This window comes from Eriocheir sinensis, chromosome 20 (assembly GCF_024679095.1).
Source record: "Eriocheir sinensis breed Jianghai 21 chromosome 20, ASM2467909v1, whole genome shotgun sequence".
In the NCBI taxonomy this organism is placed as follows: domain Eukaryota; kingdom Metazoa; phylum Arthropoda; class Malacostraca; order Decapoda; family Varunidae; genus Eriocheir; species Eriocheir sinensis.
This window is the reverse complement of record NC_066528.1, coordinates 18,422,832-18,446,064: the sequence shown is the minus strand read 5'-3', so window position 1 is coordinate 18,446,064 and position 23,233 is coordinate 18,422,832. Positions and strand designations below refer to the sequence as shown.

The window sequence follows — 23,233 nt, the reverse complement described above, 5'->3', positions numbered from 1 at the left end:
GGGGGGAGAGTTTAAAAGAAGAAGAAAGCAAAAAACGAAGAAGTATAAGAAAAGAAGAAAATATGGAAGGACAGAGAAGCTAAGAAGTAAATAATAAAAAATAAAAAAATAAAAAAATAAAGAAAGGAAATGAGAAAAAGAAGGCGAAGAATTAAAATTTGTAGGAAGAAAGGAGAGAAAGGAAAAAGGAGAGAGAGAGAGAGAGAGAGAGAGAGAGAGAGAGAGAGAGAGAGAGAGAGGTCAAGTACAAGTTGGGGGTATACTCTCTAGTCGTCGCTTTGAAATTAGGTAGAGGATGCTAAGCTACATAGAGGGAAGAGAGGGAGATAGTTATTAGAGACATAGTTTACTTACCTTGATATTCCAAGAGAGAGGAACAGCGGCGTTAAATGCGGGGAATCAGGCGACACAGGAAGGATCGAGTGGGTGATTGGAGTATTTGATCCTACACGCCAATGAGTATAGAGGGAAAGCACTTGACAGAGGAAGGATTGAAGGATAAAGTGATGTATTTGATCCATTGAAAAGAGGCTCCCTTGTTGTATTTCTCTTTGCAACAATAAACTTTAATCAGTCAAGAGGGAAAACAATTGACGGAGAAAGGATCGAGCGGCTAATTGGCGTTTCTGATCCTAAGCGCAGTTAAAAAAGGAAAGACAATAGACAAAAGAAGGATTAACTTGGGTATTTGATCCTATAAACGCCGTCAAAAAGAAGGAAAAACAAAAGGCAAAAGAAGGATTGACTAATTATTTGGAGTTTCTGATCCTAAGCGCAGTTAAAAAAAGGAGAGACTATAGACAAAAGAAGGATTAACTTGGGTATTTGATCCTATAAGCGCCGTCAAAAAGAAGGAAAAACAAAAGACAAAAGAAGGATTGACTAATTATTTGGAGTTTCTGATCCTAAGCGCAGTTAAAAAAGGAAAGACAATAGACAAAAGAAGGATTAACTTGGGTATTTGATCCTATAAACGCCGTCAAAAAGAAGGAAAAACAAAAGACAAAAGAAGGATTGACTAATTATTTGGAGTTTCTGATCCTAAGCGCAGTTAAAAAAGGAAAGACAATAGACAAAAGAAGGATTAACTTGGGTATTTGATCCTATAAGCGCTGTAAAAAAAAGAACTAAAAACAATAGACAGAAGAAGGATTGACTAATTATTTGAAGTCTCTGATCCTAAGCGCAGTTGAAAAGAAGGAAAACAAATTACAGAGAAAGGATTGAGTGACTGATTGAGGTATTTGATCCTATAAGCGCCGTCAAAAAGAAGGAAAAACAATAGACAGAAGAAGGATTAATTGGGGTATTCGATCCTATTAGCGCCGATGAAAAGAGGGAAAACAATTAACATAGAAAGGATTGAGTGAGTGACTGACTGATTGGAATTTGATCCAACATGACGACGAAAAGGAAACTAATTAACAGAGAAGGGATTGACTGCCTGATAAGCGACGTTGAAGAGAGGAAAAACAGTTAACATAGAAAGGATTGAGTGACTGACTGACTGATTGGTATTTGATCCTACATGCCGATGAAAAGAAGGAAACTAATTAACAGAGAAGGGATTGACTGCCTGATAAGCGACGTTGAAAAGAGGGAAAACAAGTGACGGAGGAAGGAGCGTCGGGCTTTTAACAGGAAGTCGAGGGTTCGAGGAAGTCTTTACGATCCCTCAAAAACAGGAAACATGCGACGTCACTGAGAATGCCAGTCGTCACGTGACCCTTCTCTCTCTCTCTCTCTCTCTCTCTCTCTCTCTCTCTCTTAGGTTGGTTATGTAACGGTCAGAGAGGGAGAGAGAGAGATAGAGAGAGAGAGACTTAGAGGAATTAAAAAGGTAAGAGAAAATACATATAAACGGAGAACGAAAAGGAAATGAGAGAGAGAGAGAGAGAGAGAGAGAGAGAGAGAGGGGTCACGTGTCGAGTGGCATTCAAACGTAAACAACAAGAGAAAAACGCGTAAAAGATAAGTAGGCTAATTCCATCCTTTTCCGTGGCCAGATTATGACACTCAGCTGATTAGACTACACTCTTTCCTATTCTTTCCCGGGAGGTTGAAAGCTTAGCAGAACACATAATATGACCTAAAAAGAGATAAGTCTGGTTCTCAAGGGAGTTTATTTAGGTTCAGGGTACAGAAGAAGTCTCAAACTACCGCATGGGTCATAAAACTACCCCTGGAAATGCCTACAACTCCTACGAAAGCCTTGCCAAATATGTGTCCTTGATAATACTGCCCTACCCTAACTTACCCTAATATTTTTTTTTTACATCAGAGAACACGGCTTAAGGGCATCAAATACGGTACACAAAAAAAAGCCCACTCCTCGCCACTCCCATAAAAGATAAAAGTAAAAAGTAGCCAAAAGAGAGGTCAATTTCGGGTGAAGAGGTGTCTTGATGCATAGGTTGGTATCATAAGACACTCTCGGGGTCACCTATTTCTAAAGGTCAAACAGGGGGTCAGTCGGGTTCTAATGAGTGTTTCTTCAGGTCATGGTACAGAAGAAGACTCACACTACCACCAGGGTCATGAAACTACTCCTGGAAATGCCCACAACTCCTACGAAAGCCTTGTCAAATAGGTTTTTTTTTTTTTTTTTTTACAAAAGCAAACATTAATAAAAAAAAAAAAGCCCGCTTGGACGGCGAAATGTCTAATATTACGACCCAATCTTTGAAATACCTCAATTCCTACCATATTACGAGCTATTTCCTCTTTCTTACCTAATACAAACTGTCTACGGATACTCAGCAGTAGTATATCCAGTGGCAGGTAAGGAAAACACTCAGAAACACGAGATAATGGACAGGATATATGGACTTACGTGAGAAAATAGGGGTTTGTTTACATTCCGTCCTGCTGCCAAACGGACACTCGGCGCCATCCACCTTAGCGCCATCTAGCGGTTCTCACACTTATTATTATTATTATTATTAGTTATTATTATCATTATTATTATTAGTAGTAGTAGTAGAAGAGTTGTTTTCATATTTGTTCATCAACCAAGCGGGAATTTTGATAGATGTGGCACCTGCGCATTTCAAGTTCGTAAATACGTGAAAATTCAGACTAACTTTTCAGTAATATATTTTAATGTTTATGTATACAAAGAAAAAACTTAGTCCTATGATAGTAGTAGTAGTAGTAGTAGTAGTAGTAGTAGTAGTAGTAGTAGTAGTAGTAGTAGTAGTAGTAGTACTCATAGTATGGTAGTAGTAGTAGTAGTAGTAGTAGTAGTAGTAGTAGTAGTAAGAGGAGGAGGAGGAGGAGGAGGAGAAGAAGAAGAAGAAGAAAAAGAAGAAGAAGAAGAAGTAATAGTAGTAGTAGTAGTAGTAGTAGTAGTAGTAGTAGTAGTAGTAGTAGTAGTAGTAGGCTGTATGGGAATGCAGGAACATTAGAATATTGTCTGTTTTTCATTATCTTTTCCTTCTTCCGTCATTTCCTTATCATACTGGCGCTTTCTAATTTCTCTTCTCTTCCTTCCCCCCTTCAGGAGCTGCCCGCCACCCACCACCCCGTCATCGTGGTCAAGACGGCTCACCCCCGACACCTCCGCCAGCTGGTCTCCTTCTGCTACAGCGGCAAAGTCACTCTGCCTATCCACGACGTCAACGAGGTTCTCCAGGTAAGGTTTGGGCTGTAGAGGTTAACGTGATTTATACAGTAGAAATACAGCTTAGAGAATGGCTAGGTTAATTTTGGCTTAGAATAGAATAGAATAAACGTCATTGAGGTTCTACAGGTAAGGTTTGGGCTGTAGAGGTTGACTTACAGACGTGATTTATACAGTAGAAATACAGCTTAGAGAATGGCTTGGTTAATTTTGGCTTAGAATAGAATAGAATAAACGTCATTGAGGTTCTACAGGTAAGGTTTGGGCTGTAGAGGTTGACTTACAGACGTGATTTATACAGTAGAGAGACAGCTTAGAGGATGGCTTGGTTAATTTTGGTTCAGAATTAAATAGAATAAACGTCATTGAGGTTCTACAGGTAAGGTTTGGGCTGTAGAGGTTGACTCACAGACGTGATTTATACAGTAGAAATACAGCTTAGAGAATGGCTAGGTTAATTTTGGCTTAGAATAGAATAGAAAACGTCATTGAGGTTCTCCAGGTAAGGTTTGGGCTGTAGAGGTTGACTTACAGACGTGATTTATACGGTAGAAATACAGCTTAGAGAATGGCTTGGTTAATTTTGGCTTAGAATAGAATAGAATAAACGTCACTTAGGTTCTCCGGGTAAGGTTTGGGCTGTAGAGGTTGACTTACAGACATGATTTATACAGTAGAGAGACAGCTTAGAGAATGGCTTGGTTAATTTTGGCTTAGAATAGAATAGAAAACGTCATTGAGGTTCTACAGGTAAGGTTTGCGCTGTAGAGGTTGACTTACAGACGTGATTTATACAGTAGAGAGACAGCTTAGAGAATGGCTTGGTTAATTTTGGTTCAGAATTAAATAGAATAAACGTCACTGAGGTTCTACAGGTAAGGTTTGGGCTGTAGAGGTTGACTTACAGACGTGATTTATACAGTAGAAATACAGCTTAGAGGATGGCTAGGTTAATTTTGGCTTAGAATAGAATAGAATAAACGTCATTGAGGTTCTACAGGTAAGGTTTGGGCTGTAGAGGTTGACTTACAGACGTGATTTATACAGTAGAGAGACAGCTTAGAGAATGGCTAGGTTAATTTTGGCTTAGAATAGAATAGAATAAACGTCATTGAGGTTCTACAGGTAAGGTTTGGGCTGTAGAGGTTGACTTACAGACGTGATTTATACAGTAGAAATACAGCTTAGAGAATGGCTTGGTTAATTTTGGCTTAGAATAGAATAAACGTCATTGAGGTTCTACAGGTAAGGTTTGGGCTGTAGAGGTTGACGTGATTTATACAGTAGAGAGACAGCTTAGAGAATGGCTAGGTTAATTTTGGCTTAGAATAGAATAAACGTCATTGAGGTTCTACAGGTAAGGTTTGGGCTGTAGAGGTTGACTTACAGACGTGATTTATACAGTAGAAATACAGCTTAGAGAATGGCTTGGTTAATTTTGGTTCAGAATTAAATAGAATAAACGTCATTGAGGTTCTACAGGTAAGGTTTGGGCTGTAGAGGTTGACTTACAGACGTGATTTATACAGTAGAGAGCCAGCTTAGAGAATGGCTTGGTTAATTTTGGCTTAGAATAGAATAGAATAGACGTCATTGAGGTTCTACAGGTAAGGTTTGCGCTGTAGAGGTTGACTTACAGACGTGATTTAAACAGTAGAAATACAGCTTAGAGGATGGCTAGGTTAATTTTGGTTCAGAATTGAAAAGAATAAATGTCATTGAGGTTATTCAGGTAAGGTTTGGGCTGTAGAGGTTGACTTACAGACGTGATTTATACAGTAGAAATACAGCTTAGAGAATGGCTTGGTTAATTTTGGTTCAGAATTAAATAGAATAAACGTCATTGAGGTTCTACAGGTAAGGTTTTGGCTGTAGAGGTTGACTTACAGACGTGATTTAATCAGTAGAGAGCCAGCTTAGAGAATTGATTGGTTAATTTTGGTTCAGAATTAAATAGAATAAATGTCATTGAGGTTATTCAGGTAAGGTTTAGACTGGTTAAGTAAGACATGTGATTTATACAGTAGAGACAGATTAGAGGATGACTAGGTTGATTTTGGCTTAGAAAGAAGATGTTAAGGACCATTGCCGCTATTTATCAACGTCATTGGGGTTATTCAGATCATGTTTAGACTGGTTAACTAAAAGATGTGATTTATATAGTAGAGACAGTTTAGAGGTGGCTTTAGAAAGAAGACGTTTAGGATAGCATAAAAATGAGTCAATATTTAGTGTTTTGATAGGGATGTAAAGGAAAAAAAGAGAGAGAAAGAATGGAGAAGTACTGAAGATGACGAGAGAATATTAAAAGAGAATGAAAAGTAGTGGATAAACAAAGGAATAAGAAAGAAATGCGTAGGCTAAAAGTTTCGATAAAAGAGTTAGAGAAAGAGAAAGCTTATTAATGACGAGAAATTAATTATAAACTTGGGAAAAGACGAGAAGAGAGGGATAATTAATGAAAAAAAGTGAATAAACAAAGAAATAAGAAAAAAAGGCATAGGCTAAAAGTTTCGATACAAGAGTTAGAGAGAGAAAGTTTATTAATGACGAGAAATTGATTATAAACACGAGAAAAGACGAGAAAAGAGGGATAATTAATGAAAAAAAGAGTAGATAAAAAAATAATTAAATGAAGAGGCTAAGACAGTTACGATAAAAGAGTTAAAGTTTATTAATGACGAGAAATTAATTATAAACATGAGAAAAGACGAGAAAGGAGGAATAATTAATGAAAAAGAAGTAGATAAAGAAAAAAAATAAGAAAAATGCAAGGCTAAGACAGTTACGAGTTAATTAAAAATAGCCTAGGAGAGTCAGGAATAAGCTATCTTTTCTGAAACGGATATAGAAAAAAGAAAAGTTGATATCCTGTAAACACCAAGACTCCATCGGATGTTACAAAAGAGAGGATGACCAGATAACAAAAGAATAAGGAAAAGAGAGGATGACCAGATAACAACAGAATAAGGAAAAGAGAGGATGACCAGATAACAAAAGAATAAGGAAAAGAGAGGATGACCAGATAACAAAAGAATAAGGAAAAGAGAGGATGACCAGATAACAAAAGAATAAGGAAAAGAGAGGATGACCAGATTAACAAAAGAATAAAGAAAAAACTCCTTGGCTAAGAGAGTTACGAGTTAATTAAAAAATAGCCTAGGAGAGTCAGGAATAATAATGGCTATCTTTCTGAAACGAATATTGAAACAAGAAAAGATTATATTCTGTAAAAAACAAGACTCCGTAGGATATTACAAAAAGAGAGAGGATGACCAGATTAACAAAAGAATAAGGAACAATTGCATAGCCTAAAAGAGTTACGAGTTAAGTTAAGAATAGCCTAGGAGAGTCACCATTTATATATCTCTCTGAAACGAATATAGATAAAATAAAAGAAGAAATCCTCCAGAAAACAAAAGAGTCCATAGGATGTTATACAAAAAAAGGGAGGATGTGCAGGATAAAAATATATAAAACTGACCATTCGGAAAGGTCAGAGCTGAATATCAGTGCAGCTCATAATGACTTTTTCCTAGTGGCCTGTTTCAGTTTGTTATTTGCCTGAGAGAGAGAGAGAGAGAGAGGTTGACTTTGAAGAATGAGGAAAAGAAAAAGAAAAGAGGGAAAAGAAGATGGAAAGGAGGAGGTTTGGTATGTAAAGAAAAAGGGAAGTGAATAGCAAGGAAAAAAAGACGAGCTGTGGAAAAGAAAAAGAAGGAAAAGAGAGGAAAAATATGGTATTGAGAGAGAGAGAGAGAGAGAGAGAGAGAGAGAGAGTAAAGAAAGGGCGTTTGGAGGGAGATAAAAGAAGTCAAGTAAATGGAAAATGAAGAAAAGGAGCGTAGAGAAAACAAGAAGAGAGAGAGAGAGAGAGAGAGAGAGAGAGAGAGTAAAGAAAGGGCATCTGTAGGAAGATAAAAGAAATTAATAGAAAAAAACGAAAAAAACGGAGAGAAAAAAGAAAAGGTTAGGAGAGAGAGAGAGAGAGAGAGAGAGAGACGCAGGCGGACGCAGAGGCAAAGTATGACACAGGAAATTAGATAAGAACTTAAAAGTGTACTACCAACGCAATCTACTAAGCACGTTCTCCTAAACAGCGGCGCCAGAGTATCGTTCTCACCATAAAGTACTTCCCAATTTCTGCCACGTACCGTTGCAAAAAATAACACCGATGATTAACCATTTCAATGATAACTCTAAATGAATCTAGTTATTAACCCATCCGCTGAGATTGGCACTAATTTGGCTTTCACTGTTATCCTGGTAAACTATTGTCCCAGGTCTTTCTCTGGCTCTGTGATGGATTGTGGAGTGTAAGCTTACTAACTAACCTTCCTTACTTTGTTTCTCTAATCCCATCGTTCCTCTAATTCCTTAATCGTTCATCCTCCAGGAACTTAGCTAATCCTAAACTCCCTCCAGGAACTCCATATCATCCTTTTAACTCAACCTTTCAGACTAAGCTTACTAACGCACCAAAAACTTCGACTATTCTTAATCTTTTAACCTCCTGGAACTTAAACCAATCCTAAACTCCCCCTAGGAACTCCATATGATCCATTTAATTCAACTTTTCAGCCTGAACTAACTAACGTACCTTCATGTTCTTACGCCAAAAACTTCGACTATTCTTAATCTTTTAACCTCCTGGAACTTAAACTAATCCTAAACTCCCTCCAGGAACTCCATATGATCCTTTTAATTCAACTTTTCAGCCTGAACTAACTAACGTAACCTTCCTTACATTGTTTCTCTAATCCCATCGTTCCCCTAATTCATTAACCCCAGGAACTCCATATGATCCTTTTAATTCAACTTTTCAGCCTGAACTAACTAACGTAACCTTCCTTACATTGTTCCTCTAATCCCATCGTTCCCCTAATTCATTAACCTTTCATCATCCAATCCTAAACTTCCCCCAGGAACTCCATTTGATCCTTTTAATTCAACTTTTCAGCCTGAACTAACTAACGTAACCTTCCCATTTTCTTCCCTTCCTAGCTCGCAGAAGAACTCGACATCAGCGGCCTCAAGCTCATCATTCCAGAGAGCTATTCCACCGCTCCCTTCGCCGACTCCATCGCTGCCCTCCGCTCCGGTCTCCCCCTCCCTTCCTCCCCAACCCGATTCCCCTTCACAGCCCCCCTCCACCCCCATCTCTCCACCTCCCCCTCGTCTTCCTCCTCCTCCCCTTCCGCCTCCTCTAACCCTCCCTCCTCGGCCCGCCTTGACGAGCCTTCGGGGATCAAAAGGACTTCATCACCTACGTATTATAAAGAAGGCCAGGTGAGAGAGAGAGAGAGAGAGAGAGAGAGAGAGAGAGAGAGAGAGAGAGAGCTATTTAGTCCTTTCTTGGAGTTTCTTGTGCTTTGTCAAAATGTTCATTATTGATATTATTATTATTATCATTATTATTATTATTATTATCATTAGTAGTAGTAGTAGTAGTAGTAGAAGTAGTAGTAGTAGTAGTAGTAGTAGCAGACCCACAAGAGGCATTCAAATCCCCTTCACAACAAGATCCACAAGTCAACACCATATAATATCATTTCAGATCAAGAAGTTCAAATCCGAGCCCGTACACCTCGAGAATGACGTACGCCCCCACTCCAACCCCTCGCCCTACACCAGGCCCCCCAGCTCGGCGCCCCCCTCCCTGCCCAACTTCGCCTCAAACCTCTTCTTCGGGAGCGACCCCAAGAGGCCTAGGAGCTCAGACCCGCCCCAGCTTCCCTGTGACTCTATTCTTCATCCCCAGGCAGAGATGGATAAGGTAACTGTGTGTGTGTGTTTTTGTTTGTTCGTATGTGTGGGGGGGAGGGAGGGGTATGTGAATTTATCTTAAGTCAACGTTTTATCTCAGTCAAGTCAACGTTTCACTCTATCTTTACGTTTTTTCTCTAATGTATAAGAACTTCACCCAAGCATTAAGTCAACGTTTTACCCTCCTACTGATTGTTTGACATGACCTCTGCACCATACACGGGAAAAAGCACTCTTGAAAACCCCTGTAATCTTCTCTGTGGCCTTGGGAAATAGTATCAAAGGGAACTGGGTACGTTTAATAACATGAACCTTCATCTGAGCCTCAAGAATAAGAACATTTCCACATCTTTCAAGTCAACGCTTCTCCCTAACTGAGCACCGTAGACAGATTATCGTACTCAGACCCTCGTATTTACCGGTTTCTGGCCCATAACTGTTGCCATAAAGCGCCAATAATTAACCATTTAAACAATAACCATAAATGAAGGCAGTTATTTGAGTGATGAAAGCAGTTTTGGGGTCGGAAATCGGAAAACAGAGACAGAGAGTACGATAATCTGACGAGAATACGAAACAGAGTACGATGATCTGACAAGGAATACGAGACAGAGTACGATAATCTGACAACGTTGCCTTACTCCCGTACTCTTCGCAGGATACCGTAGGACTGAGCGTGGTGCCTCCCTCACGCCTCCTGCAGTCCCCTTCGCCCGGTCAGTCTTCACCCCAACCGGAGCGTGCCTCTACCAGCCGCACGCCTCCTTCAAGCATTCCCCTGCCCCCCACCAGCATGGCCCTTGCCCTCCTGGAGCCGACCACTCCCTCCACCCCCACCACACCCAACACGCCAAGAACCACATCAGGTGAGCGAACGAGAGAGAGAGAGAGAGAGAGAGAGAGGAAAGGGCATATTGTGGGAGATAAAAGAAGCTAAATAAATGGAATATGAAGAAAAGGAGAGTAGAGAAAACATGAAAGAAGTTAGAGAGAGAGAGAGAGAGAGAGAGAGAGAGAGAGAGAGAGAGAGAGAGAGAGAGAGAGAGAGAGAGAGATTGACATAGATTTACGTAGATATTCAGACCACACAGACCCTATGGTTCAGACTAGGTGGTGTGTTCGTCGAAGTATTTTTCAAAGAGAGAGAGAGAGAGAGAGAGAGAGAGAGAGAGAGAGAGAGAGAGAGAGAGAGAGAGAGAGAGAGAGAGAGAGAGAGAGGTCGATTTTGATGGTTTTATCCGTAAATATATTCTCGTATTTTCCTCTAGACGCTGGGGTAGTTTTATCATTGGGGCGATATCCTTTACCCACGAACCGATGCTTTCAATAGGCGAATACGACTCTAGGTACTTGGGACTCTGACTAACGCAGATTTCACCCCTCAGAGGCCGGGGGCAGCGGTTCTGTGAGCGGGAACACAGGCTCTCGCGTTCTGCTCTGGCGGTTCCTGCTCGACCTGCTGCACGACAATCGCTACACGCCCATGTACATCCGCTGGTTGGACAGACCTAACGGCATCTTCAGGTAGGAGCGATGTCAAGTAAAGTGCTATACTCTATCCACACTAACTTGGCGCATAGGCCCCGCCCACGACAGTCTCTCCACCAATAAGATTCGACCTTTCCCAGTATCCACCAATCACAAGGAGCCTGAGCACTGTTGCCAGATTGTCGAACTCAGAGCATAGTCTTTACCTGTTTCTGACGCCTAACTATTGCCAAGAGACATCAGAATCTAACTCTTTTTAACGATAACTATAAATTTTTTTCCTTATTGGAGCCCAGAAGACAGTTTGGGGGTAGGAAGTCGGGCAATATAATCGGCTGAGTACGACAATCTGGCAACGTTGAGCGTGAATAAGAGAGTGGGCGTGGCTTATTTGTTTCTACTTCTCTGTACCTTTTTGTCTTTTCTGTTGCGTGCCTTTAGGGTCGTATACAAGACATTTCGCTGCCCAAGAACACCAATTTGACAAGGCTTTCATAGGAGTTTTGGGCATTTCCAGTAGTTTTATGGCCCTGGTGGTAGTTTGACCCTTCCTCTGTACCGTGAACCTAAAGAAACACTCATTAGAACCCGACTGACCCCCTCTTTGACCTTTAGAAATAGCTGATGTGATATGGCAAAGTGTCTTGTAATATTAAAGTCTCCTTGGTGCAACAGGATCATGGAGTCTGTGTTAAAGATTTAGTTTGTTTGTTTCTGCTTCTCTGTAGCTACCTAAATGTCTTCTCTACTGCGTGTCTAAGTCCTTTTGGTGCCCGCAGGATCATGGAGTCGGACATGGTGGCCCAGCTGTGGGGGAGGGCACGCAAGAACAGCAACATGAACTACGAGAAGATGTCCCGAGGCATGAGGTAAGGCGCCCGTGATGGTAACACTGGTGGTGGGTTGGGGTCATGGAGGAAGAATTAGTGGAGTCGGCAAGTGGGATTCTTCTCCACACTGATAATTAAAATCCCTCTATCTATCTATCTATCCGACATTCCATTCTCTATCCCTTGTCTGCATGTGGAACTCCCTCTGATCCCTTTTCACACTTTCCAAACCCTTTCCAGGACGTACTACAAGCGCGGGATCCTCCTCCACATTGATGGCACGAAGCTCATCTACAAGTTCAACACGAGTGACGCGGAGATCAAGCAGAGGATGCAGTACTATGACCTCACGCAGGGGAGTGGCAACGGAGAGGAAGCCAGAGAACAGGTAAGGAATCATACACACCGTTGCCAGATTATCGTACTCAGAGCATAGTATTTACCTGTTTCTGACGCCTAATTATTGCCAAAAAAAGCATCAAGAATCAACTATTTTAACGATAAATATAAATGATTCTCGTTATTAGAGACCAGGGGATAGATTCGGGGTCGAAAGTCGGTAAATATAAGAGGCTGAGTACCACAATCTGGCAACGTTGATCATACGGCCTAGATATATAAGGGTTGTATGGACGCAAAGAGAACGAGAAAGTAACTGACTGGCTGGACGGGTAGATGGTGGGATGAATCTTCTAAGTCTCATGAGCATTAAGAGGATTTTCTCTACTCCTCTTGGGGGGATATCATGTGGAATTCGATCCTCTATACAATAGATCCTAACATAAAGACTCCATTTGATTTTCCGTTCTTTTTTTTGGGGGGTAGAGCATGTGGAATTCGATCCTCTATAGTCTATACATACGATCCTAACATAAAGAATCCAATTCCTTGTATCGCTTATGATCCTTTGACTTTCCCTTCTCTTTTTGGGGGGATATCATGTGGAATTCGATCTTCTTTACAGACGATCCTAACAAAGAGACTCCAACTCCTTGCATCGCTTATGATCATTTGACTTTCCCTTCTCTTTTTTGGGGGATATCATATGGAATTCGATCCTCTATACATACGATCCTAACATGACTCCAACTTCTTGTATCACTTATAAACATGTAACTTTCCCTTCTGTTTTTGGGGGGATATCATGTGGAATTCGATCCTCTGCACATACGCCCTTAATTTGATGGTTCTAACTCTTTGTATCACTTATGAACATGTAACTTTCCTTTCTCTTTTTGGGGGGATATCATATGGAATTCGTTCCTCTATACATGCGATCCTAACATAACTCCAACTTCTTGTATCCCTAAGAACATGTGACTTTCCCTTCCAGAGCCACGCGTCTCCCAGTTTCCTGCACTCCTACAATGGGGCCAGTGGATCCAACGTCCCCCCTGTCACCTCCGCCTCCTCAAACGCCCTCGATCACCTCTACAACCCACTCCTGCAACACAAACTCCTATGCGATACCTACTTCTCCCTCCTGCGAACCTCCCGCCCTGAGCTGTACTAAGAGGGACCTCAATCTGCTCTCGGTTGCCTCCCTCTCTCGATAAGAAATCTTCCTATTCTTATGATCCTTCTCTTGCAATGATTTCTTCCACGATTCCTTCTTCGCTCTCTCTCTCTCTCTCTCTCTCTCTCTCTCTCTCTCTCTCTCTCTCTCTCTCTCTCTCTCTCTCTTTTTTGAATCTACTCTCCCGCCCTGAACTGTACTAAGAGGGACCTCAATCTGCTCTCGGTTGCCTCCCTCTCTCGATAAGAACTCTTCCTAGTCATATGATCCTTCTCTTGCAATGGTTTCTTTCACGATTCCTTCTTCTCTCTCTTTTGAATCTACTCTCCCGTCCTGAGCTCTTGAGGTGGTGTAACGACATAGAAAGTGCGTCAATTTGTTCTTGGTTACATCCCTCGCGATTGGAACTCTGCCTGAACTTTCTCTTCCAATGATTTCTTCCATGATTTCTTCTTCTCTCTCTCTTTTGAATCTACTCCCCCGTCCTGAGCTTTTGAGGTGGTGTAACAACATAGAAAGTGAGTCAATCTTTTCTGGGTTACATCCCTCGCGATTAGAACTCCGCCTGAACTTTCTCTTCCAATGATTTCTTCCATGATTCCTTCTTCGCTCTCTCTCTCTCTCGAATCTAATCTCCTGTCCTGAACTCTTGAGATGGTGTAACAACATAGAAAGTGCGTCAATCTGTTCTTGGCTACATCCATCTCGATTCGAACTCTCCCTGAACTTTCTCTTCCAATGGTTTCTTCCACGATTCCTTTTTCTCTCTCTCTCTTTTGAATCCCTTTCTCGGCTATACTGAGATGGTTTTGCAACAGGGGAAGGACTCCAGTCTATTCTTGGTTATACACTACACTCCCCTTGATACGGACTCCTCCTGAACCTTCTCTTGCAATAGTTTCCCCCACGACTCCTCCTCCTCTCTCTTTTGAAGCTTCCATTCTGAGCCATAGCGAGGTGGTGTAGCAACATAGAAAGTGCGTCAATCTGTTCTTGGCTACATCCATCTCGATCAACACTCAGTACGAATCCTTCTTCTTCAAATGAATCTGTTCTTGCTATAGTTTCTTCTACGACTCCTTCTTTTCTCTGAACCTTCCGCCTTTATATCGAGAGTTAGTGTAGCAACAAGGGCGTCAATCTTCGCTGAGTCACCTTCCTTTTCGATCAAACCCCGACTGATGCCTCTAGAATGACGAGGTCGTGAGCGCCAATATTGCCAAAACAGTATCGTGCCAGAAATCGGTGCTACTCTCAAGTGTTTTCTATCTTGTGGCGTTGTGACTTAAGCCATTATGATCGCCTAACTAAATCCACAACTCTATTAGGTCGTATAGAAAGGAATCGAACTTTAAGAAACGTTGATTCACTTTTCAGACATTGGCGTTTGCGGTCTTGCGGTTTTTAAAGAGCTCGAGTGTCCTTATGAATTCCGCCTTCCTTTTTATACAGTCAAGGAAGCAGCTCAAGGGAAAAATGAAAAAACAATAAATAAAGAGGCCGACTAACGCTGCTCCCTCAAAATAAAGAATGAACGACCAGAAGAGAGGTCAGTTTCGGAAGGAGAGGCGCCTTGGTACTCCCGTCATGTAAAGTTCCTGCATTCCCTCGAAGACTACGTGCCTCTATGAATGCCCATGTCTTCCCCTTGCTCAAGTGTCCAATAAGTACCCTTCTTGCTGTGGCCTTTTTCCCAAGTCATCCTTGCATTATAAAACGTATTATAAGATATTTCGGCGCCCAAGAACACATATTTGACAAAGCTTTCGTAGGAGTTGTGGGCATTTCCAGGAGTAGTTTTATGACCCTGGTGTTAGTTTGACCCTTCCTCTGTACCGGGAACCTAAGGAAACACTCATTAGAACCCGACTGACCCCCTCTTTAACCTTTAGAAATTGTTGATGTGAGAAACGGAAGTGTCTTATAATGCCAACCCCGATCTCTGCTCAAAGTGATTCTCTACTAACCATTCCAGCTAAAAGGTCTTGAATTCCGTGCGTGTCCTTAGTTAGTGAATCCTTGCCTAGTCTGTTTGAGGCTAAGAATATGAGACTAGTCGAAAAATACTTGTGAGTCATGTTATTTCTAAGTCCCGGAGTGGTGGGACGATGGACAGTGCTTAGAGTAGTTGTCAACCTCTCGTTATTTTCCTCGTCGATGGATCGTGACTGTAGTTTTAAGGAATATATGGAGCTGAATTTTGCCACAACTTCCATTTAGTGTTTAGTCTTCAGATACAGGAGACTTATAGAGAATTGGCAGATGAGAACAGGGAAGAATATAACTGATGGATCGTGACTTTGTAGTTTTAAGGAATATGTGGAGCTGAATATTGCCTCAACTTCCATCTAGTGTTTAGTCTTTAGATACAGGAGACTGATAGCGAATTGGCAGATGAGAACAGTGAAGATTATAATTGCGGTATATGCTGTGACTATGCTTGCAGTAGTTTTACCTTTGTGATCAATCTGCAAGCCTCCTGACAGTGCTTGGTATAGACTCATGTATCTGCGAGGAAGTGGGAGTGTGTTGCGACCCGTACTCTGAAAACACTGCACTGCAAACTGACGTAGAGGACGGGAGGGGGAAATAACGTAGAGAATGACACGATATGAGTTTGAATTTGGCGCATGTGATGAATGGCCAAACTCTCCTATGCCACTACTCTGTTTGTATATAGAGAGACAAAGACCTCTCGTACCTGTGTGATTTGGGAGAGTCTGAAAAGTTTATCGTTTTTAAGGTAAATGTTAAGGTAATTTTAAGGTTATGCCGAGGTAATGAGGCCTTGGGGGCACCTAGCGACGAGCTGTGCACCTTGATGTACTCTCTGACCTTTCCTTGACCTGGCTTGACCTCTGAAAACTCACCCTAATCCCTGCCCTGACCTACCCTTACTGCCATTCTCCCCTACCCAACCTTACCTACATAGCTTTCCTTAACCCAGTCTTCCTTCCTTAAGTTTTCTACCCTAAGATCTTGACCCAGCTTGACCTGACCTATAGCCTTGTACTGATCAATTATTTTCCCTTACCCAACCATACCTACATAGCCTTCCTTAACCCAGTCTTCCTTCCTTAAGTATTCTATCCTAAGACCTTGACCCAGCTTGACCTGACCTATAGCCTTGCACTGATCAGTTATTCTTCCTTACCCAACCTTACCTAACTTTCCTTTTCCCAGTCTTCCATCTATAAGTTTTCTACCCTAAGACTTTGACCCAGTGTGACCTGATGCCAACCCTCGTCTAGCGTGCCCCGCGACCATTGCTCAATGTTGATCTCTTGACCTAGTATAGAATTATGTTAAGTGCGGTAAACTATCGTCACCGTGCATACTAAACTGTCCCACAAGCCCCTCCCCCTCCCTCAGTCTCCCTCCACGGTACCATAGAGCCATATTCTTAAATATTTCAGCACATTTGATAAGGCTTTCGTAGGAGTTGTGAGCCTCTCCAGGGGTAGTTTTATGGCCCTGGTGGTAGTCTGACTCTTCCTCAGTACCACGAACCTGAAAAAACACTCATGAGGAAGCATTTTACCTCCTTTTTTGGCTTTTGGAAATAACTGATGTGAGAGTTGGTAGTGTCTTAGAATGCTAACCATAGACTCCTCACGCCACGCTCCTTCCATCCAACCAATCAGCTCCCGTTTCTATGGAAGAGTGGGCGGGGCTTCTCTGCGGCAGTTTAGTGTACGGTGACTTTTCTATAGTTTGTATTGGGTTTATATCTAGAACTATCCTCCCTTACCTGAGGCCCATATTATCAAACGCTTCGAAATCATAATACATCTATTTAAAAAGGCTCTCGTAGAAGTTGTAGGGGTATCCATGCGTGGTATCCTGACTCTAGCTTTGGTTTTGGAAGACTTCTGCGCCATGAACGGGGAAAATACTCATCACAACCCGACGTACCTCCTCTGTAGCCTTCAAAACGTTCGTAACAAGAGTCCGAAACGTTTAATAATGTGAGTCTTACTTTTCTCATCTGACTTTACAATGTGCTATGATATAAGGTGTCTGACTGACGTGGTTTGGATAGTGATATGGAAGTGATGAAGGGCTATTTATATGTCCCTCTGACCCTCTCTCTCTAGTAAAGGGGTTCAGTTTTGATTGAATAAACGAGTAACATTACTGGAGCAAGGAGCCTCCCCCGTTTTCTTTGAGGAAGGGGGGTCATCTGTATTTTTCTATTTTTCAACAACTTGTGCAATATTTCTTTTTAAGTGTACGATGGTGTGTTTCAAGTAATACTGAAGCAAGGCGATGTTATTTTTGTTGATGTTTATGTTGTTTTATCATTGTGTGAGGACCAGTTTGTGTTGTGTTTGTGTTGTAAGGTTAGTAGTGTTGGCGATAGTGTTTCAGGCAGTGTTTCTTATGTGGTAATTATGAACTGCGGTGTTGTTGGATGAAAAGCCAGATGCCAGTGTTACCAAAACCTTTATGAGGACCAAGTTGTGTTGTGTGTGCTGCAAGGTTAGTAGAGTTGGCAATAGTGTTTCAGGCAGTGTTTCATATGTGGTAATTATGAACTGCAGTGTTGAGAGTAGGATGAAAAGCTTTGCCAGTGTTGCCAAAACCTTTATGAGGACCAAGTTGTGTTGTATGTGTTGCAAGGTGGGTAGTGTTGTGGATATATACCGACATACGTGTAAGAAACATTCCAGTTGTCACATAGCATTCCTGAGTGTTGCATTGAGTCAGTTTTGTGTTGCTTCTTGTTCAGTTGATATGTTTTGTGTGTATGCCTTTCTTGGAGTGTTTCTTTTTGAGGCAGTGTTGCATATCGATATTCTCCTTATACTGTTCCTCTACCCAACTGTTCCTGAGTGTTACATGTCATATTTGTGTTGCTCCTTGTTTCGGGGATGTGTTTTGTGGTTGTGTTTCTTTTGAGGTAGTGTTGCATACCGATCTTTTCCTTATACTGTTTCTTTACCCACTTTATCCTGAGTGTTGCATGTCATATTTGTGTTGCTTCGGTGTGTTTCTTCATGATGTGTGGTGTTGCGGGGGTGTTTCTTTTCCGTGGTGAAGTTGTGTTGCCGTTTGTATTCGATCTTGTGTTGCAGAAGATGTTAGTTTATGTGTTCTACTGGTTAGGAATGTGTTAGGTAGTTTGTGTTGCTGTGTTGTCATAGTTCAACGCGCAACAGTCAGTCAGTCAGTCAGTCATTCAATCAGTCAGTCAGTCAGTCTTATATTCCTTGTTTGTTTGTTTGTTTGTTTGTTCAAGGCTTTGTTTCAGATTCCTAAATGACCAATCAATAAATAGTATTCACAAAAAAACATCAAAGCACTTTTTTCTAACGCCTTTCACCATCATTTATTATCACTCATTCTCACTATCACTAATCTCACCATCACTAATCTCACCATCACTAATCTCACCATCACTAATCTCACCATCCCTTATCTCACCATCCCTTATCTCACCATCACTAATCTCACCATCCCTTATCTCACCATCACTAATCTCACCATCCCTTATCTCACCATCTCTTATCTCACCATCACTAATCTCACCATCACTAATCTCACCATCACTAATCTCACCATCACTAATCTCACCATCACTAATCTCACCATCACTAATCTCACCATCACTTATTCTCACTATCACTCACCATCACTTGTTCTTCCGCCTTTCACCATCAAGAGGGAAAATGAACGTGGCTTTCAACCTTGAAGAAGAACAGATTGAATAACATCAACAACAGAAGATGTTACTGAAAAATTAATAAAGTATCATCGAACACAAGTCATCCACTCCTTAAATAAAATAACAAAGAATAAGAAATAAAACGTCGAACTGCAGAATAAATACAATATCGATCGACACAAGTCCTTAAATACAAGAGCAAATAAAAATAAACAGATTGATGACATAATACAAAAGCTATCTGATTGTGCTCTCATTCTTACCCTTAGATCTAGGATTGAGCCACATATTCAACCCCTAATGTTTATCGGTGTTAAGGACTCCCTCAGCACAAGTGTATGGCGTTGTTGGTATCACTGTTGAGGGTCGCTTAATTGTGCTCCCTATATTTATGGCTGCGAGACGTGACCTCTGAATAATGGCTTGACGAGAAGGATTGGCACCTTCGATAGTACCAGGATCATGGGATATCCCGGGCATGACTAGCCAAGATTTTTTTTTTTTTAACAGAAAAGGAAACAGCTCAATGGCAAAAAAAGAAAGCAATAATGAGAAGAAGTTCGCAAATCACTGCTCCTGTAAAAAAAGAGTTAAGACACTTTCGCTCCTGACATCAACCATTTCTAAAGGTCAAAGAAGGGAGCAGCCGGGTTCTAATGAGTGTTTCTTTAGGTTCACCGTACAGAGGAAGGGTCAAACTACCACCAGGGTCATTACACTATCCATGGAAATGCATAAAAATCCTACGAAAGCCTTGTCAAATACGTGAACATGGCCAACGAAATGTCTAGTAATACGGCCCGACCTAGGTAAGTCTCCCCTAAAGTTCGTGGTAAAGAAAACGCGATGTAAGAAAAAACAGTGGTGGAGAGGGCGGGGCAGGGAGTAATTTCGCCCCTGGCTGTATCCATTCTAGCAGTGTACTTGGAAGAGTAGACGAGTGTGGTTGTACGTTTTGTGTCTCTTCCTTTTTGATACGTTTGACCTCAAGATGATTCCCATTTTCATCACGTGTCCGCCCAATGAAGTCCTGGTGGTGTCTGGTATGTAATTATTGGGTTGATATGTCTTGCAATTATTAAGTTTTGAATGTGTGTGTTTGTACCATATTTTGTTGTTTTGTTTGTTTGTTTGTTTATTGTTGTGAGTGAATGTTGTTGTTTATGGTTCTTACTGTTGTTGATCTTCGTGTCTGTGTGTATGTGTGTGTGTGTGTGTGTGTGTTTTGGGGGGTATAGGCCTAACTACACTACCCCTGAACCCATTAAACACCCTTCAGGCAATTACTATGTCTTGGTAAAAGTATGTAAGCTCTCTCTCTCTCTCTCTCTCTCTCTGATAATATGTTTCCTGTTCATCTTTGCGTGTGTGTGTGTGTGTGTGTGTGTGTGTAGGAAACAGTTGGCAATTACCATTTCCTACTACTACTACTACTACTACTACTTCCACCATGTCACTACTACCACTACTACCACCACTACTACTAGTCTACTACGTGTGTGTGTGTGTGTGTGTGTGCGTGTGTGTGTACTTGTTAACCCCTCGATGTTATATCACCAAAACCTTCCTCAAATGTTGCAAGCTTATTCTCCGTCCATCAATACATTCTTTTCGCCCAACTCATCTCTCTCCTCGACCCAATAACAGATGATTCACTTCACTCCAACATCACATTTTATTATTAATTTATTAGTATCATCGGAGAGAAGGAAAGCTAGACCGTAACGCTGAGAAGGAAAATAGAATAAAGCTTGGCAGTCTCTCTCTCTCTCTCTCTCTCTCTCTCTCTCTCTCTCTCTCTCTCTCTCTCTCTCTGGCCTTGAGATGGTGTCTGGCAATGTGTCTTCTTGCATTTTTGTTTCCTTTTCTACTCTGGTTCCCTGATAGCGTATAATATATGGAGATCTTGCTTGTATATGTATTTCTTTAACTAATAGCAAGCTGTGTTGGGCTGGCTGCAACGTGGCAATCCTCCAGTGACATTTAATAGTCAGAAAAGTTTGCCGTTATGTCAGTTATGAGAGAGAGAGAGAGAGAGAGAGAGAAGGAGGGACTATGGAGGGAGAATGAGTGAAAGGAAGGCTTATGGCACCCTCTTAGCCGCACCGAGAGAGAGAGAGAGAGTAGGTATTCATATGTTTTATTAATAAGGAAACGAATTAACACAGTCCTTGTTCTAAACGTTTCCAAGATCTTATCCGTCAGCAGCACTGTTATGATATGCCTTACAAGCGATACAGGCGACAAAACGGCTCCTGCACATACGTTTGACACGATTTTTAGAGGAGTTATGAGGATTTACAGTAGTTTAATGACCCTGGTGGTAGTCTGACCCTTCTTCTGCCCTATGAACTTGAATAAACACTCGTGAGAACCCGATTAGTCTCCTCTTTTGGCCTTTGGAAAGAGTTGATATGAGGGAGGGGTAATTTCCCATAGTAAAACACAAACACATACAGTCACGGGCGCTACTCAAAGAAATGCATCTCTTTTCTTCATAGCTAGCGAAGTGTATAGACTATAGATGCTTCAGTGACTTCCTCTGGCCTTGAAAGGACTTTAGGATAGTCATGTTGCCAAGACAAGTAAAATCTCTCTAGCTATATACGAACTATTTCCATACGTACTTTGGTCCTAGAATCAAACGAACTTTATCCTACGAATTATTGCCATACGAAGTTTTTTTCTATACCATAAGAACTTTATCTCTGACGAATATTTGCGTACGAACATTTGCATACGAACTTTTTCCATACGAACATTTTTCTAAGGAACATTTGCACGACGAACATCTAACTTTACGATTTTTTTCCATTACGATTTTTTTCCATAACGAACTTTTGACATGACGAACTTTATATCCTACGTACTTTATCCTGACGTACTTTAGGCAAACGAACTTTTTCCTACGAATTATCGCCATACAAAGTTTTTCTATACGAACTTTTGTCCGGAACCCATTGTGTAGAAGGAACATAAAAGATGAAAAAATCATTGATAGCAATCTCAATAGATTTTGCAAAGGCCTATGATAGTGTAAAAATAGATAAGTTAATAGAAGTTTTAAAGGATAGCAAGGTAAACCCAGACATAATTAACTTCATAACAGGAGTTTATGTAGGAGATAGGTACAGATAGATAAAGAAGAGGAGGAGATTGAAATAGAAGTGACCAGTGAGATCAGACAGGGATGTACTGCCTCAACTACACTGCTTAAGCTGATAACATTTAAAATAATTCAGGAGTTAGAGGAGATAGACTGTGGGTACAAAGATGAGGCTTTTAGGAATACCTCACTCTTTGCAGATGATGGCATGCTTTTGGCAAATAGTGTAGGGGAAGCAGTACAGGGGATAGAGAAGATGGAGACTAGCTGAAGAATATGGACTAGAAGTAAATAAGCAGAAAAGCAATATTATCATTTTTAATATGGAAAACAAACCAGAAAGTATAGGGGGCATTAGTGTTGGGGATAGAATTAAATATTTAGGAATAATAGTTAATGACAAAAGGAACTGTTTTCAAACGCAGAACTACTACTACTACTACTACTACTACTACTTCTCCACAGTGGCTGAATGCATGAAAACAGAGTTAGGTGCGAGCTTTGAGTCATATTCTTAAACATTTCGACGCCTTAGTACACACATTTAACAAGGCTTTCCTAGGAGTTGTGGGCATTTTCCGGGGTAGTTTTATGACCCTGGTGGTAGTCTGACCCTTCTTCTGCAGCATGAACCTGAAGAAAGTCTCCTGAGAACCCGATCAATCTTCTTTTTGACCTTTAGAAATAGTTGCTGTGAGGGTTAAAGAGTTACACGTCTTGCCTTGCCTTGCTGTACCGTGCTGGAAGACCGTCTCGAGAAGGCTTCTTTTTTTTCTGCAAGGGAGGAAGCTCAAGGGCAGTAAGCAAAAACAACAACAACAAAAACTTGACGCTGCTCCAACAAAAGAAACAGAACGAGAGGCCAAAAGAGAAGTCAATTTCGGGTGAAGAGGCGTCTTGATATTCATGTCTGTGTGTGTGTGAGAGAGAGAGAGAGAGAGAGAGAGAGAGAGAGAGAGAGAGAGATTATCAACCACAGATCCGTGCAGGTAAAGGAAGCAGAGAAAGAACGTCCCCAAACACACCCTCTTGAGGATCGGAAATAGTGAAATACTCAGTAAGCGTCAGTCTTTTATAATAATAATAATAATAATAATAATAATAATAATAATAATGAAAATGATAGTTAATTACACCCACTGCTGTTAATCGTGTTACATAAAAGTTCAAAAGATATACATTCAGTGTAAGGATATATACTGGTGGACTAGGAGAGGGAAGCATGGGAAATGAGGCT

At 41.1% G+C, this 23,233-nt stretch overlaps 2 protein-coding genes and 2 long non-coding RNA genes across 7 annotated transcripts in view; 3 read left to right on the top strand and 1 right to left on the bottom strand.

The window, feature by feature from the left end:
- The window catches only part of LOC127001325 (protein bric-a-brac 1-like), a 30,864-nt gene extending 17,475 nt beyond the window's left edge, over positions 1–13,389 (top strand). Inside the window, exons 3-10 of the mRNA XM_050865805.1 lie at positions 3,503–3,634; positions 8,627–8,911; positions 9,180–9,398; positions 10,047–10,254; positions 10,774–10,912; positions 11,656–11,745; positions 11,947–12,094; positions 13,040–13,389. Coding sequence (XP_050721762.1) covers positions 3,503–3,634; positions 8,627–8,911; positions 9,180–9,398; positions 10,047–10,254; positions 10,774–10,912; positions 11,656–11,745; positions 11,947–12,094; positions 13,040–13,219 — 1,401 coding nt within the window. The 3' untranslated portion in view covers positions 13,220–13,389. The remainder of the gene's footprint in view (positions 1–3,502; positions 3,635–8,626; positions 8,912–9,179; positions 9,399–10,046; positions 10,255–10,773; positions 10,913–11,655; positions 11,746–11,946; positions 12,095–13,039) is intronic.
- On the top strand, positions 3,656–6,719 carry LOC127001329 (uncharacterized). 3 transcript variants are annotated; one of them, XR_007755029.1, is made up of 4 exons: positions 3,656–4,021; positions 4,393–4,446; positions 4,572–5,359; positions 5,610–6,719. It is a non-coding gene; the product is annotated as an uncharacterized LOC127001329 (long non-coding RNA). The 3 variants fall into 3 exon arrangements; XR_007755030.1 differs by lacking the exon at positions 4,393–4,446 and having other exon boundaries at positions 3,656–3,950; XR_007755028.1 differs by having other exon boundaries at positions 4,393–5,359.
- A 516-nt stretch (positions 13,390–13,905) lies between the features above and the next one.
- LOC127001328 (uncharacterized) lies at positions 13,906–19,616 on the bottom strand. Its single transcript, XR_007755027.1, has 2 exons — positions 16,267–19,616; positions 13,906–16,146 (listed from the first exon to the last, which is right to left on the bottom strand). It is a non-coding gene; the product is annotated as an uncharacterized LOC127001328 (long non-coding RNA).
- Positions 19,617–19,767: 151 nt separating this feature from the next.
- Positions 19,768–23,233, top strand: part of LOC127001326 (flotillin-1-like) — a 33,162-nt gene continuing 29,696 nt past the window's right edge. For both annotated transcript variants that reach the window (XM_050865809.1, XM_050865808.1), the window contains exon 1: positions 19,768–19,933. In XM_050865809.1, the coding sequence (XP_050721766.1) occupies positions 19,882–19,933 (52 nt within the window). In that variant the 5' untranslated portion in view covers positions 19,768–19,881. The remainder of the gene's footprint in view (positions 19,934–23,233) is intronic.